Source organism: Nothobranchius furzeri, chromosome 17, assembly GCF_043380555.1.
Source record: "Nothobranchius furzeri strain GRZ-AD chromosome 17, NfurGRZ-RIMD1, whole genome shotgun sequence".
Taxonomy (NCBI): Eukaryota; Metazoa; Chordata; class Actinopteri; order Cyprinodontiformes; family Nothobranchiidae; genus Nothobranchius; species Nothobranchius furzeri.
Window position 1 is genome coordinate 36,464,470 of NC_091757.1, and position 17,041 is coordinate 36,481,510.

Consider the following 17,041-nt stretch of genomic DNA (forward strand, 5'->3'; position numbering starts at 1 on the left):
AAGTTGGAAGTTTTGGGCTATTAGGGTGGCACTGTGCAACTTCATCTCCAACTACATGGACAAAAGGGCTGCACGCATGCTTGCCGCAGTTACCATATTTTCCGGAGTATAAGTCGCTCCGGAGTAAAAATCCCACCAGCCATTAAATGTATAATGAAGAAGAAAATATATATATAAGTCGCACTGGAGTATAAGTCGCATTTTGGGGGGAAATTTTATTATTTTTCTAACTAAATCTGAGACCAAGCATTTCACATTGCAAGACAAGTACCGCTAACAATAACAGAATAAACAATCAGGGCGCAGCAGCACGCCACGGTCTCCAGCAGAGGGTGGCGGTATTTCAAACCCTCCCAGCGGGCGGGGAGAGCGCCCGCAGCACCCCGCCACAGGCTGCAGCAGGTGATGGCGGTGTTTGAAACCCTCCCAGCGGTGCAGAGGAGCGGAAACCTGGACCGGGGCCGGCCTGCAGCAGCGCGCAACGATCTCCAGCAGGTGATGGCAGGGGCAGGGGAGCTCATTCCTGGTCAGAAGCCGGCCCGCAGCAGCGCGGTATACATAATTTGGTATATAAGTCGCAGGACCAGCCAGACTATGAAAAAAAGTGCGACTTATAGTCCGGAAAATATGGTAATACTGTAGTAGCAAACTACTGGAGTTTCATGTTTCATCTTTACCATAATACTCCCCTCACACAGCTCACAGCCTCACAAACATAGCGCCCACTGTTTCACATAAGTGTGGTGTCTGGGTATGAATACATTATTAAAAGCAGTTTCTGTGTGTACTGTTAGTGACTCATACCTTGGCCAGTAGTAAGAGTGTTCTGCTCGTACGAGTGTCGGCATGCTGGTCTCTCAGGTGGAACAGTTTAGGTGTGAGGATAGCAGGAGCGAAAAAACGTAGGAAGAAGAATCCACCGATAGCCAAATATTTTACATCCTGTCAATAACAGATATGACAAATAACAATACTTTCTTCAAGGATAATGATGGAAACTCCTATCAGAAGGCCTACAAGTACACTGATTTGCTTTGAAAATGCATTTCAAGCCTCTTTTTGATGCTTTGCTTGAGACTGACCTCGTTCTCGGGCTCAGAGAATTGCTCCTCTACTCTCTTGTGCAGCTGTTTGAAGGCCACTCTCATAACCGGAGGACACTGATCGACTGAAGCCACGATTGATTCGATGATGCTAGTTAAATAGGTCTGCAGCATCTCTACGCTGCTGTCCCGAATCTCTGCCTCAGACACTGCACCCTTAAATGAAATTCGTCTTCAGAGACAAAGACACATTTGGGAAACTCATCAGTGGAACAAAGCAAAAGCAATACATTTTGTATTTTGGCTGAATTTTGTACAAACCAGCATACTAAACACAAACACTCATCTACCACATAAGAGGCAGATTCAGTTCTCCAGATTACATAGAAGGGGGAGACTTATTTAGTGTTGCAGAGAAAATGTCCAGAGGGGAAGGAGGAATAAAAATCTGATTTAAATTGGTCTATCTTCTACAGACGCCAGATATGTTAGATCCTGAATTTCTCTCTATGTCAGGGATAGATACATGTCTCAGGGGGCTCATAGCAGTTGCCAAGCAACACCCCTCACCCTTTTCACTCTTTTTTTACTTTATTTTCTCACTGGCATATTTCTTTCAGACTGAAGGGAGAAGGCAGTCTCTAGTGGCAACTTTGCAATTTGACCTTTTAAACACATTTGTGGTGAACTGATCACACAAATCTATAACCCTAAATCCCCTCTTCCTTTTGCAGCACCTGTGAAGCATTTCTGCAGGCAAAATGTGATTTTGCTATGATTTAGCAGCAACAGAATAATCTCATGGATCTGTTTTACCTTGTGCGGTTTAAGTCGATCTTACACGGGTCCAGTTCAATGTACTTCCTCTCATCAAAGATGCGATTGATGATGGGTTTCAACACTTCATGCAGATAGAGCATGCCAACAGCCTGATAGCAGAATAGGACCGTTTATCTCGTTTGCATCTCAGGTGCAGGGTTTGGGTTAAAACTACATGATTCAGATAAAATTTTTAAAATTTGAGAGTAAATAACAATTAAGAAGATGCATCAGATGATCTTGCAAACTGGGGTTGATTCAGCGAGTAATGGGATGCAAATTATTGCAGAGAGGCAAAAACATCAATCACCTACTCCTCTTGGAATAAAGAAACAACAAATATTTCAACTCACCTTCATGAACTGCTCCATGGCTTTGGAGGAAAGAGAGTTGGAGCGAAATAAAGTGTTGGGATCCGCTATGAGAGCAGCAAAGAAAAGGAAAAAGTCACGTTGGGAGCTTTGAATGCAAAGTTAAGTGTGAATGCAATGAATATTAAAAATTCCATGGAAGCATTCTCTAAATATAACATTTAAAAACTTTCACTATAAAGGGATTAAAGAGGAATTAACAGGTTTACAAAGTCCATTAGATTTCATAGTTTTATTTTTATAGTAAATAAGTTAAAAACACAACTAGTAATTGATTAGGGGATGCAGTACTGCATTAATAGTTCACAGTCATTGTAATTAACACTCACAAAACCTTCATCAAGCACTTAATAGGTAATAAAACCTTTGTGTCAGTAAAGAAGTCTCTCTCCTCTCTCTCTGTTATGCTTTACTGTATATTTCTTGAGCAGTTTGACGCATATTGTGAGCTAAGACATGATACACCAAAAAGCGTCCCAGCTGAATTTGCTCCAACATCAACATAAAATCCTTCCAAGCAGGTGGAAGTAAAACATCCATGGTGACAGGACTGACTTGTCAGATGAAATATTTCCTCCTGCCAGGAACGGCAGGACTGCTTTCATGGCTACACGGTGAATGTACAGTACATTTTCTTTTTCTTTTTTCTTTTTTTTTTTTGCCCTCGGTACCTAACTTTAACGTCTGGCTGCTCGCAGCATCTATTCCTGATCAAGCAGTTACCATTTGGATCATGTGGAGTTGCTATGGAAACTTGGGCACTATGCTTATTATCTCAAACTACACCAGCAGAGCCCAAAGACCAGAGCACAACTCTGTTTGAATTTTCTCAGGGTTGTGGTGCGAATGCAAAAGCATGACTAATCCAGACTTCAGAGAAGCCATGAAAGGCGTGTTGGTCTGAGTAAACAATTGGAATCAGGGTGGTAAATATAAAGCTGGTGGGCTTTTATCACCCACACACAGACCTCAGCTGTGATGTTCAGAACCAATTCAGAGTCAAACCAGAGCAACCCTCATGGGATAATAACCCAAAATCCAACTTAAACTGATTAATAAAGATAAAATTAGAAGGTTTCCACACAGTATTTTTTAAGTAATAACTCATAACACAGTAATTATGTTTAAGTAATAACACAAACACGACTAAATGAGACATACAAAGTGTTACCAGCTGGGAGATAAGCTGCAGAACTGTTGAAACAATAAAATTGTGTCAGGCAGAAACAAATATTATCTGGACTGAACGGTTACTTGTATGGTTGACCTCCCGGGTGTTCAGGTAATCAAGGAATGGCACCACAAGGCCTTGTCCCAGGTAGATCTTCACCAGAGTCATTGCAACATCCTGTCTGCTCTCAACGATGGTCACCTCCTCCAGCATGCTCAGGGCACTGCTGTCCTCCACCTGTCCAGAAGAAGACAGCTCGGGTCACCAAGGTGAGACTCTGCATCTTTGGAAAGCAGATGGAGGAAATGTAAAAATGCTGTAATGAAGGAGTCTGTCTCTGGACATGATGATGGTGAACAAATGGTTATCCGTGATGAGGACGAGCTGCGATGCTGACCTCTGCGGGGGAGATTACCGACTCAACCAGCAGGTCAATAAGTGGCTGGTAGTACATGGATGGTAAGATCTGATCCTCCACCAAACGCACTTTCAGACGCAGTGCCCCCAGCTTCCCGCTGGAAACAAATCAAAAGGCAAAAGCAGGAAGTGGAAGTTAAACTCAGACAGTGTAAAGAAAATATTTGAAACAGCATTTACAGTAGCTCTGAGGCCTGAATCAACATAAAATAGGCATTTTTAGCAGAAATCAACTCACAGAGTTTACATTTTCAAAAAACTTTGAATAATTTGGTTAGAGTGATTTCCAAAATAATGTTATTGAAAGAGTGTTTTTGTTTCATTTACTATTCAGTGCAGCAGCTCCTCTAAAAAGCCTCTGAATCGTGAATCGTTTCCTAACAGTCCTATAGGATTCTCCTTCCTCTCACACTGTCTTTTTGCATTACAACCAGCCCTTTGTTCTAAAATCCTCCTAAGAAACAAATGCTGTCAGAGACCTGGAGCTACACCTGTGATTCTTCATTTAAATGCATGAACGCAACTGCATCTTTTCAGTGATTGCTAAAGTTTTTAAAGGTTTTCAAATGCAAAATCCACATCAGGTGTGCAGTAAAAAAGGTTGCCACACTGCACAAACAAGTACACCCTTAATCCTCACCCAGCATCAACCTCATTGTTTCCCAAAGGTAGCAAACGAAACCAGCCCTCTAACCGAGGGGTCTTGTGCAAACAAGCAAAAGGGATTTCCACCTGTGGAGAGAAAGGATAAACAAGAGTACAATATCAGCCTAGAAAAAAAAGATTGTTATTCTATGTGAAAAAATACAGCAGATTTGAGAATAATCGTAAAGTAACATGTATGAAATCCTGACCTTTCCCAGAAAGTCATTTTTTCCCACCATGTCCCAGTCCCAGACTTCCACGGTAACCATCGCCTCTTCGCTGAGCTCCTCTGCATCCAACTCCAGGTCCAAGGTCTCTTCCCAGTGAGGGAATCGAGTCTTCTTAATAATCTGCGGCCAAAATGTTAGAAACACACAACTAGTTTACTTTATTTTAACTCTTTTAAATCAACCCCCCCCCCCCTCCACCCCACCCCCACCCGTTACAAAAGAACCTCTACTTGGAAAAATATTAAATACACTTTTTTCAATACATTTGAAGTCATAGGTGGAAATCCCAGGGGGACATTAATTTTTCCCCCCTAAAAAATTGAGCATTTAAACATATATATTTTAACGGAGCTATAGTATTATAATATTGTCCAATGAAAGCAGAGCACAGCCCCAAAAAAATTTAAACTGCAAGCTGCTCCGAATGGATGATACTGTCTTTGCCATAGACATGAATACGTAGATGCCCCATTGGTCGCTGGAGAGCATAACAGAGTCACCTCCATCTTGGATGGGTCTCCTCATTCTGCAACGTTAATGCAGCGTGATCAACTGCGCCCCTTTCTGTGCAGCCTACAGTTACAGCAACTGGCATACAATTGAGAACCGATCACGTGGGATTACTAGTGACCTTTCTAGCCTACCTGATAGGATTTTATATTTACATTTATTTTTATTTATTTTGTTTAATTATATTTATATTTTAATTATCATGCCATACCTTGTGTTGGATTTTGTGAAAAAGCTTGATAAAATGTGTTTTTCAGCTGGGTAAACACTTTTCTCTGTAGAAATGAATGCACTAGGGGCGAATGGAGACCCCTCTAAGATGGCAGCCGTCCACTATGGCAGCTCCAATAGGCAGCGCCAGTCCACGAGAACAGGTCTGTCACGGTACTACGGCTTAAATTGGTAAAAAAAATATTGCAACAGAGCATTTCCTAGAAATCCGTTTAGATAAATTTGTACATGTCTGCAGTTATCTGGAGTTATTTTGACAATTTGTGAGCGACGGTGGCACAGGAGTTAAGTACTCACCCTGCAATCAGAAGGTTGCAGGTTCGAGCCCCCGCTCAGTCTGTCGCTGTCGTTGTGTCCTTGGGCAAGACACTTAACCCACCTTGCCTGCTGGCGGTGATCAGAGGGACTGGAGGCGCCAGTGCTCGGCAGCCTTGCCTCTGTCAGTGCGCCCCAGGGCAGCTGTGGCTACATCGTAGCTCATCCCCACCAGTGTGTGAATGTGTGTGTGAATGGGTGAATGACCAGTTGTGTTGTAAAGTGCCTTGGGGGGTTCCAGGACTCTAGAAGGCGTTATATCAAATACAGGCCATTTACCAATATACAACTTGTTACGTGTAGTTAAACATATAGCATGTTGTGAATCAGCTGCAAGTATCCATCCACTAGGTGACGTCCTTTACACGTGCGTTTATAGTTCATTATGCACTTCCTTGCACTGCAATAATATATTTATATAGCCAAGTTTTTAAGAAATCCGATGATGTCCTTACACGTCTTGATCAAGGCTGTGAAAGAGGTAGAATTCCATCCATCCATCTATTGTCTGAACCCGCTTTGTCCACGTAGAGTCGCAGAGGGCGGGGGCGGCTGGTGCCTATCTCCAGCGGTCAATGGGCAATCAGGCGGGGTACACCTTGGACAGAGAGCCAGTCCATCGCAGGACGTAGAATTCACGGCCATAAAATACCTTTCATTCATCTTTAAAAATAGCAAACTGATCAAAAGTTCGTATTTTTAAATATTGAACTTTTAATGTATCGGACTGACGTCATTTCAGCTGTCATCAAGCGTTCAAATATTTGCTGGGTTTAGCACCATAGTGGGTAATAGAAATATTTTTGGTTACAAATACATGTCAAAGAGATAGCTCAACTAGTCAGGCATCAGCCTTACATGCCGAGGACCCGGGCTTGAATCCAGGCTGGGACATTATTCCCACTCAGCGACTCTGTGACAGGCCATTTTAACGTTTAATCAATAATCACACCTTTTTGCAGCCTAATTGCTACTACAGATAGTAAGAATATAAGTGATCTATAATCTAAACACCATTCTTACTAGTCATACTTCAAATTAAAAAATATCAACGGCTATTTTGTTACAAATATAAATCTTTTAAGGACATAATAACAACTGCATAAGTAGGAATTACGTTTGAGAAATCAGGAACCCTAAAAAACCTAACAGGTGGCCGTTTTAACATTTAGTAGGCAGATTGGATATGTTCTCTATTAAATCTATTTATAGGGGAAAAGCCCTGGTGCTCCTGTTTCAGCAACAAAAAGTTAGTTAGAGGGGAGGGGAGCAGAAAATGGCAGGAGTCATACTCTGTATTGTTTGCTGATATTCTGACGTCTTGCCTCTGATTGGCTGGTTTCTCAGTTAACTTGCTCATGCTGGAGGCCCATTCTGCAAGTTGCAAAACAGCAAGGGGTAGCCCTTTTTTTCATGTCTCTGAAATGTTACTGTTTATTGCCCCCACCCCAAAAAAATTTAAATGGGATTTCTGCCTCTGTTTAAAGTGGTCCCTATGAATGCCTTGTAATTCGTACGGGGGGTGGGGGACCGGTGCACCATTTCCAGGAGCTAGAAGTGACCCACATCACAGCTGAGCTTCAGACAACATATTATTTCCTGATATTTGGACATCTCTCCTCTGATTGGTTAACATAAACGTGACTCTACCATTGACTCCATTTCCTTTGCAACGTTGATGTTTTATCTCAACACAAGCCTGAAGGAGTTCTGCCATTTGGTGGAGTTGCTAATGCTAACGGTTAGCTTCTACTAGCCAAGCTGTTCTCTGTTATTTCCTGGACAATAAACCAGGTCTCCGCTTCCGGTCGGTAACAAGATGGCACCTGTGCTTGGCTTAGCCGCAGTCACCGGCCACTTTTTCAAACTTTTCTCCACTAACCTCCTCTTTGCCACCTTGCTCCTGTCTGCGATCCTCTTCAGTAGTGTCCCTGCTACCATCTCCTATGATCGCCAGACTCTTTTGTCCTTCCGTTCGTTCATGATCGCCCAAGATGCACCGAGGACGTACCTCCCTGCTTGTTTACCTGAGTGGCGTACTGGCCCGGAGCCAGATTCCCACCAGGACACTTCCAGCGACGTTTATCCGGTCCCGGGAAAACGTCGGAGGAAAAGAGGTAAACGAGCAGGAATCCAGGTGAGAATAAGACTTCTCTTAAAGTGTGGTTTATCTAGTAAACATCGGCGTGATCTTCTAGCTTCTTGTCCTTTGTTTGGTGACCTGAGCGCCACTTCCGCATTCCCGCCAGGCCGCGTTGCGATGCGGTTCATCCGTCCAAGTTTTTTAAGGTCGGTTTATCCTCATTGCTCAGTGGATTCTCCTCCTGTTCCCTCCATAAGTGGTTTTTATAAACATTGTGGATCTAACCCTGCTAATTTACGCCCACTAACTCCAGCTGTTTCTGTAGTTTCTGATTCTTCCACCTCATTCAGCATGGCTCTATTAAATACCCACTCTGTTAATAAGACCTTCCTGCTCAATGATCTAATTCTGTCTAAAAACCTGGATTTTATGTTTCTGACTGAAGTTTGGCAGCAAACATCTGATTATTCTGGTCTGATTGAACTCTGCCCGAGTGGTTATTCTTTTCTTAGCCAGCCCTGGGGTTCTGGTCGTGGTGGAGGCCTAGCTGTTGTTTTCAGAGACCATCTTCCATGTAGCTCTACAACCTCTGGTCACTTTGCTTCCTTTGAACTGCAGCTGATTAAAGTTGGGCGTAAGAACCCGTTCTACTGTGCTGTGGTCTATCGTCCACCTGGTCCAAACGGTTCTTTCCTTCAGAAGTTTAGTGATTTTCTATCCTCCACTGTGAAGCTGTCCAGACTGGTGATTGTTGGTGACTTTAACATCCACGTTGATGATCCCTCCGATCACTTTGCCATAAATTTCTCCAGCCTTATGGACTCCTTCGGCTTTACCCAGCATGTTTCTGGCCCCACACACACCAGGGGGCACACTCTAGACCTTGTTTTTACCCTGAGTCTAAATGCTGACAGTGTTTGTCCTGAGGATGTTTATATTTCAGATCACCATTGCATTTTCTTTAACTTGTCACTTTCTGCGTCCCATTTGTGGAAGAAAACCCATCTCCACGTCCATCTGCTGCACCTAAAGGATCTTCTGACATCCTTTAACTCTGCAGTCAGAGATGCAAGGGTTTCCTATTTCTCCAACCTGGTGTCCCAGAGCAAAGGGAACCCCAAGGTGCTGTTTAACACCATCAGCAGCATCGTCTCTCCTGTCTCTCCTACAGCCTCCATCCACTCTGTTACAGACTGTGAGAACTTTCTGTCTTTCTTTGTGGACAAAGTCAGTAAGGTTAGATCTAGCATCTCTCCTTCAGCCTTATCGCTGCCTCTCCCAACTCCAACCAGGCCCGTCATCCTGCTCCTGTTTCTTTGCCTGAGTTAACCAAACTAGTTAACTCTATGAAGACCTCTGCATGCCCCCTCGACATCTTACACTCATCTTTGTTTAAAAGCGCTTTTCAGTCCATCGGTCCCAGGGTGCTCTCTATAATTAATGCTTCTCTGGTGTCTGGTCAGGTCCCTGCTTACTTTAAGAATGCTGTAATCCACCCGCTTGTTAAAAAACCGAGTCTCGACCCCTCTCTCCACAGCAGCTTCAGACCCATCTCTAAACTTCCGTTCATCTCAGATCTTGGAAAAGGTTGTGGCTTAACAACTCACAGCTGCTCTTGATGAACATAACATCTATGATAGCTTCCAGTCAGGTTTTCATAGAACTCATTCTACTGAAACAGCTCTTCTTAGGGTCTCTAATGACCTTCTGACTCACAGTGATGCAGGGGACTGTTGTGTTCTGGTCCTGCTGGACCTGACTGCAGCCTTTGACACTGTTGACACCTGCTACTGGAGAGGCTGAGAGACTGGGTAGGCCTATCAGGAACTGCTCTGGAGTGGTTCTCTTCTCATCTCTCTGAGCGCTCCTTTTCTGTGGCCATCTCCAAATTTAGGTCCTCCACCACCTCTCTTACACATGGTGGCCCAAAAGGTTCTGTGCTGGGGCCTCTGCTCTTCCTCCTCTATCTGCTTCCTCTTCAGCACATCCTGAGCTCCTTCAGAGGAATCTCCTACCATCTTTATGCAGATGACATCCAACTGTACATCTCCTTTAAGCCCCATGAGACGTCTAAGCTGCAGCTGTTACACACCTGCTTAGACTCTATCAAAACCTGGATGGCTGGGAGCTTTCTTCAGCTGAATGAAGATAAGACTGAGATCCTCATCTGTGCCCCAGACAAGCTGGTTCCCAAAGTCAGAGACTCGCTTGGTCAGCTTGCTTCCCACACCAAACCTTCTTTCAGGAATCTTGGCGTGACCTTTGACCCAGCTCTCACCCTGGATTCTCATGTCAGTTCTCTTGTTCGCTCTTCCTTCTTCCATCTCAGGAACATTGCTAAGCTGAGTCCCATTCTGTCTCGGTCTGAACTTGAGACGGTTCTCCACACCTTCATCTCCTCACGCTTAGACTACTGTAACTCTCTTTTCACGTGTCTGAGCAGAACCTCCCTGAACCGTCTACAGGTGGTTCAGAATGCCTGTGCTCGGGTTCTGACCAAGTCCTCCGAACACACCCACATCACCCCGCTTCTCCTCCAGCTTCACTGGCTGCCAGTCAACTTCAGGGTTCATTTCAAGATCCTGGTTCTGGTCTATAGGGCCTTACATGGACAAGCACCATCTTACATTGGTGATTTTCTTAGTCCCTACATCCCCAGCAGGACCCTGAGGTCCAGTGATCAAAGCCTACTGGTTGTGCAGCACACCAGGCTAAAGACCAAAGGTGACAGATCATTTGCTGCTGTGGCCCCCAGACTCTGGAACTCTCTCCCCCTGAGCCTGAGATCAGTGGACTCAGTGGTCTCCTTCAAAAAGCAGCTGAAGACTCACTTGTTCAAGCTGGCTTTTGTATGACCTTCTTCAACCCCTCTCTCTTTATTCTGCTCTCCCCACCTATTCCACCTTCCTCAGGATCCACTGATTTCCTAGCCTAGTGAACTAGACCAAATTCTTGCTTTGTGTGACGACCCTCGTCCCCTCGGTCCATCCTCTCTTTTCAACCTGAGCCTCTTGTCCCCACGGCCGAGGATTCAGCACCAGGAACAGCGCCTGAACCTGCTTGTTTACGCTCTCCAGCGCCCCAGCGCCAATTCAGGACCTCGGAGAGAGGCACGCTGGAGAAGACAGCAGCTGATCTTCATCAGCTATCAAGCGGCCGACAGGCTTAAAAGAGGAACGCAGCAGACAGTCAGGGAGAGCCAGGATTAGCCTGTGTTTCTCCCGAGCTCATAGACACTTAATGCTAAGGTTAAATCTTTGCTGTATGGGTTTAGGGTGTTTTCTATAAGGAATAGGCTTTGTTTCCTCATTTGTAGGATTTAGCTGACAGAGGGTCAGTTTTCTACTTTCGGTGTTTTTATCCCCATTGGTCTTTGAGCCGGGGATTTGTCTGTTAGGTGGTTGTTGTTTAAGTTTGGCAAAAAGCCTTTTCATAAGCAGTTAGTCTGCTTATGTTTTCAGTTTCCACCTTATTCTTCACCATTATTACTAAGCCTTATTTTGCCATTCAGACACGGACACCTTTTGTCAATAAACCCTTTTTGTTTTTTTACTCTCACCACCTCGTTATTTGTCCTCACACACACTCCTACACCTATTTTCCTGTGTTAGTCCCCTCATCCTCCTGGACCTTCAGGAGGGGACGTAACACTTTGCAAAGTAGTAAATAATACATTTATTTAGTCTGGCTTGCCAGGCTACTGATTTCCCTATTTCCTATTCACTCTCTCTCTTTCTTAACATGTTTTCTTTTAAATCCCAATTGCTTATTTTTGCTAATTTTAAATATATTTTTAAACATTTTCTAAATGCTTTTTTATATTTTTACATTTTTTTTTGTTTGTTTTTGTGAAGCGTCTCATGATTTTTATCTTGAGAGGCGCTATAGAAATAATATTTTCTTCTTCTTCTTCTTCTACCAACAACAAACTTCCCCGTTGTGAGTCAAGATGGGTGAGTTCAGGCTTTTCAAACCCCAGAGTTTCACCATCTATTTTCTATCAAAGCTAATGCAGGAGATAGGTGTAGGAGACCATGTTCATGTTCAGCCTGAATGAAAAACTCATGATTATAATCAGAACTATTTTTTTGTGTTCCACACCTTTAATATATGTCCATTTCTGAATTTCAACCCAGCAAAACATTACATCTTTAAAGAAAAGTTTGTATGAATTTACTTTTGAGCTGATAATGGGATTGGAAAATGTTTGAATCAGGTGATGTGAACAGGTGAACAGAAACATAAAAAACAGTAGTATACAGGAATGACTGAACCTCTGAGGACCAAAGGTAGACAGAGGACCTCCATATTTAGAAACTAAAGAAGTTTAAATCTGTACATGCCAAGTTCTAAATCTCCATCTTTAGAGCCTCGTGTTTTCTTACAATCTGACTTGTTTTGTAGCCCATTTTCTTGCTTCTTTGGTCCACAGTGTCTCTGTAGACTCATTATTTGGTCGTCACCCTGCCTGTCTCCCTGTGGTTTCTTTTCCCAGGGCCCCTGTGGTTTATTCTGTTGAGGGCTTTTTTGTGCTGCCACAACAGCCTTTGTTTTCATTCAAATTTTTAAATTCACTTCGTGTTTTCTTGCCTCTGCGCTCTGCTTTTGTCACTTGCAACCACAAATCATGACAATCTGGAGAAAATGCTCAAAGATCAAGGACCCTGATCTAAATGAAGTTTCTAAAGCATTAAAAAAAACGCTTTCCAATTTTTAGGAAAATTATTGTCAAGCATATACAGAATTACGTTCAAAAACCACACATTAAACTTTACTGTGCAACAAGTATATGCCTTACTTTAACCTCCCAAAGTAGCCATAACAACTTCTCTGCACCACCACGTTGAAAATGTGTAATGTAGTCAACTGAGGTGTCCATCTGTAGAAATTGGATGCCGTGAACCAAAAACCAAAAGTTTTATCCAAATGTTTATAAAAAGCAAATCCAAAAGCCAGAGCTCTGTGAAGGCGTGAGGTTGCATCAGTGCCCTCAGCAAAAGTAATTTCACTTCTGTGAAGGCACCGTTAACCCAGAAAACAACAAAAGATGACTTATTTTCCAGGAATGTCAGTTCATTTTTCAACAAGACAAAGCTTAATATTTGGCTCAGGCTGCATGGTTGTAAAAGAGGAATTCTGACCTCTTCGAAATACAAATGTAAACAATTTTAAAACAAGATGACGATTCTGTACTTTCTTCCAAGTTAAGATGGTTTTAGCAGAATTAGATCCAAACTGCACAAAGGGCAGGTGGTAGGAAATAAAACTATCAAAACAAGAAGCATCTTCTTCATGCCAGCTGGAATTTTTTCTTGTTTTTTGCATTCACATTATTATCACAGCGTTTTTTAAATGCACTGTGTGAAACATGTTTTATAAAGACAATTAGATCGTTAAACAATCACCAGTTACAACAGAACACACACTCCTGGCTGCAGTAAAAGTTTGAAGAGCTCACCGAGGTCTCCGCACTGTGGTTGTTGAAAAGAACTCTTGCAAATGGATCAGATGTTCCACTAATGTCTCTCGGAGCCAGGTCTCTGTGGGTAACACCATAAAAAGATAAGAGAGCTTGTAAATTAAAAACAATCGTTGTCTTGCGGCTCTGGCTCCTAAAGTAAAGTGAAAAACAGAAAGTTATTTTTCTCTAACTTCCTTCACAGCCGTTGGGGTTTGTTTGAAAAACCAAGTGTCGCGCCCTGATTGACAAGTTAATTAGTGCCCTGGCTGAGACCGAAAGATCGCAGCCTGGGACACGCAGATGGGCAAGTGAGTGGTGCGACCGTGGCAGTGTGACTCAGATGGGAGTGTGGAGGTCTGGGGGGTGATGGTGAGAAGACTTCAGCTCTAAACTAGAGACGCTACAACAAGAAGCTCAGCCACAGAATTCTCTTTTTCCTGCAGGGAGTAGTTTTCGTTTACCTGGCTTCAATGACTTGACAACGCAGCCTGCGCCTCTTTCTGTCTCTCAGAAGCTCCAGACTCAGGTGGATCTCACCTTGGACTTCTTCATCGGGGTCAACCCTCGTCAGGTTCAGCCAGCTGTCAATCCCTGACCCGGCACCAAAACAGATTCGTTAAACCCTTTGTGTCATAGAAGGTCACACGTGCACAGATAATTTAATGACTTCATGTGTAAACAAGACATAAAAATATAGTTATTTTTAAAGGGAAATGCTAGAATTGTGTGCAGTGAGGTTCGACTTAAAGACATACTTATGTGCAAAACTAAAGTCAAGAATAATCTTCTTGTTGTTTGATTAGAAATGATGTTGGATCATTAATGCGATCCCTTTAATCAGTTTTGCAGCATCTGGCTGATTAAATAAATCAGTCACACTATTAAACTTCTTCTGCTATTTTCACTGTTGTTACTTTCCCTTCTCTCCCGCAACTTCAAAACGGTGTTCCTTGTATGTAAATCGTGTCACTCCTGAACTTGTCCTGAAACAGAAACAAGTTCTGTGACTTGTTGTTTTCTGAGAGAACAAAGTCTTTTCTGAGGCCTGATAAGATTTAGCTGCTGTCAAACCTGCCAGTCCAATAAATAGATTGCATTTTTTCTTCCTTATCACACTCAAGGATCCCAGTTACGCCTTCGGACATGGAAAAAAAATTCTGTTTATCACCCAGACATGCTGTAGAAATAAACCACCATGTAATCTGATAAGACAAGAGTCAAAATTACCCTTTAATCTCATCTTTAATTTCATGTTGTTTTTGAACAACATGCTTCAAGCAAGCCTTGCTTCATTTTAAAGTTGTCTCAGTTTACTTCCAGATTCTTCATATTTCATTTCATTTTGATGCATGAATCTTCCTTTGACCATAGGTGAGGATTGGGACGTAGATCGACCGGTAAATCGAGAGCCTGGCTTTCTGGCTCAGCTCCCTCTTCCCCACGACAGATCGGCTCAGCGTCCGCATCACTGCAGACGCCGAACCAATCCGCCTGTCGATCTCCCGATCCCTCCTACCCTCACTCGTGAACAAGACCCCGAGATACTTAAACTCCTCCACTTGAGGTAGGACCTCTCCCCCGACCCGGAGGTGGCAAGCCACCCTTTTCCGGTCGAGAACCATGGTCTCAGATTTGGAGGTGCTGATCCTCATCCCAGCCGCTTCACATTCGGCCGCGAACCTACCCAGCAAGAGCTGAAGGTCAGAGCTGGATGAAGCTAGGAGGACCACATCATCCGCAAAAAGCAGAGACGAGATTCTCTTGCCACCAAACTCGACACACTCCACACCACGGCTGCGTCTAGAAATTCTGTCCATAAAAGTGATGAACAGAACCGGTGACAAAGGGCAGCCCTGGCGGAGTCCAACCCTCACTGGGAACAGGTCCGACTTACTACCGGCTATGCGGACCAAACTCACGCTCCTCTGGTAAAGGGACTGAATGGCCCTTAACAGAAAGCCACCCACCCCATACTCCTGGAGCGTCCCCCACAGGGTGCCCCTGGGGACACGGTCATAAGCCTTCTCCAAATCCACAAAGCACATGTGGATTGGTTGGGCAAACTCCCATGCCCCCTCCATAACCCTTGCAAGGGTATAGAGCTGGTCCACAGTTCCACGGCCAGGACGAAAACCACATTGCTCCTCCTCTATCTGAGATTCAACTATCGATCGGACCCTCCTCTCCAGTACCTTGGCGTAGACCTTTCCAGGGAGGCTGAGGAGTGTGATCCCCCTATAGTTGGAACACACCCTCAGGTCACCCTTCTTAAAGATGGGGACCACCACCCCGGTCTGCCACTCCCTAGGAACTGCCCCCGATGACCACGCAATGTTGTAGAGACGTGTCAAAGGATTCGAAGGATCTTTCATGGCGGTTAAAACGAAGAGTCGGAGTACCCGGCCCGGAAGGTTACCGGGGTCCCACCCTGGAGCCAGGCCTGGGGTTGGGGCCCGTGAGCGAGCGCCTGGTGGCCGGGCTTTCGCCCATGGGGCCCGGCCGGGCCCAGCCCGAACCGGATACATGGGCTCGTCCAACTGTGGACCCACCACCCGCAGGAGGAACATGAAGGGTCCGGTGCAATGCGAATCGGGTGGCAGACCAAGGCGGGAGCCTTGGCGGTCCAATCCCCGGACAAGAAAACTAGTTTTTGGGACATGGAACGTCACCTCGCTGGCGGGGAAGGAGCCGGAGCTTGTGGCAGAGGTTGAGCGGTACCGGCTAGATATAGTCGGACTCACCTCGACACATTGCATTGGCTCTGGAACCCGAGACCTGGAGAGGGGTTGGACACTCTACTTTGCTGGAGTTGCTCCGGGTGAGAGGCGGAGGGCTGGGGTTGGCTTTTTGTTAGCCCCGAGACTCTCTGCCTGTGTGTTGGGGTTTACCCCGGGGGACAAGAGGGTAGCTTCCTTGCGCCTTCGGGTCGGGGAACGGGTCCTGACTGCTGTTTGTGCTTATGGGCCAAATAGCAGTTCAGAGTACCCACCCTTTTTGGAGTCCCTGGGACAAGTGCTAGATAGTGCTCCATCAGGGGACTCCATTGTCCTGCTGGGGGACTTCAATGCTCACGTGGGCAATGACAGCTTGACCTGGAGGGGTGTGATTGGGAGGAACGGCCCGCCTGATCTGAACTCGAGCGGTGTTTTGTTATTGGACTTCTGTGCAAGCCGCAGTTTGGCCATAACGAACACCATGTTCGAACATAAGGATGCCCACCGGTACACTTGGTACCAGGGCAGCCTAGGTCACAGGTCGATGATAGATTTTGTAGTCGTATCATCTGACCTGCGGCCGTATGTTTTGGACACCCGAGTGAAGAGAGGGGCGGAGCTGTCAACTGATCACCACCTGGTGGTGAGTTGGATCAGATGGCAAGGGAACATGCCGCGTAGACCTGGCAGACCCAAACGCATAGTGAGGGTCTGCTGGGAACGCCTGGCAGAAGAACCTGTCAAGACGGTCTTCAACTCCCACCTCCGGCAGAGCTTTGACCACGTCCCGAGAGCAGTGGGGGACATTGAGTCCGAGTGGGCCTTGTTCCACTCTGCGATTGTCGAGGCGGCTGTTGCTAGCTGTGGTCGTAAGGTGGCCGGTGCCAGTCGTGGTGGCAACCCCCGTACCCGCTGGTGGACACCAGAGGTTCGGGGAGCCTTCAGGCTGAAGAAGGAGGCCTACAGGGCGTGGCTGGTCTGTGGGTCTCCGGAGGCAGCAGACAGGTACCGGATAGCCAAGCGGGGTGCAG

General features: G+C 45.1%; 1 protein-coding gene across 8 annotated transcripts in view; it reads right to left on the reverse strand.

The window, feature by feature from the left end:
• LOC107393654 (rasGAP-activating-like protein 1) overlaps positions 1-17,041 on the reverse strand; it is a 30,243-nt gene that overhangs the window by 5,974 nt on the left and 7,228 nt on the right. For 7 of the 8 annotated variants that reach the window (XR_008559192.2, XR_008559193.2, XM_054731371.2 and 4 more), the window contains 10 exons: positions 13,758-13,887; positions 13,294-13,375; positions 4,676-4,816; positions 4,462-4,553; positions 3,802-3,919; positions 3,488-3,641; positions 2,216-2,280; positions 1,860-1,972; positions 1,083-1,275; positions 805-942 (listed from right to left, as the gene is read on the reverse strand). Coding sequence is in view for 6 of the 8 variants with exons in the window: in XM_054731371.2 (XP_054587346.1) it covers positions 805-942; positions 1,083-1,275; positions 1,860-1,972; positions 2,216-2,280; positions 3,488-3,641; positions 3,802-3,919; positions 4,462-4,553; positions 4,676-4,816; positions 13,294-13,375; positions 13,758-13,887 (1,226 nt within the window). In the remaining 2 variants the exon portion in view is untranslated. The remainder of the gene's footprint in view (positions 1-804; positions 943-1,082; positions 1,276-1,859; positions 1,973-2,215; positions 2,281-3,487; positions 3,642-3,801; positions 3,920-4,461; positions 4,554-4,675; positions 4,817-13,293; positions 13,376-13,757; positions 13,888-17,041) is intronic. The other variant, XM_015972187.3, reaches the window with a different exon arrangement.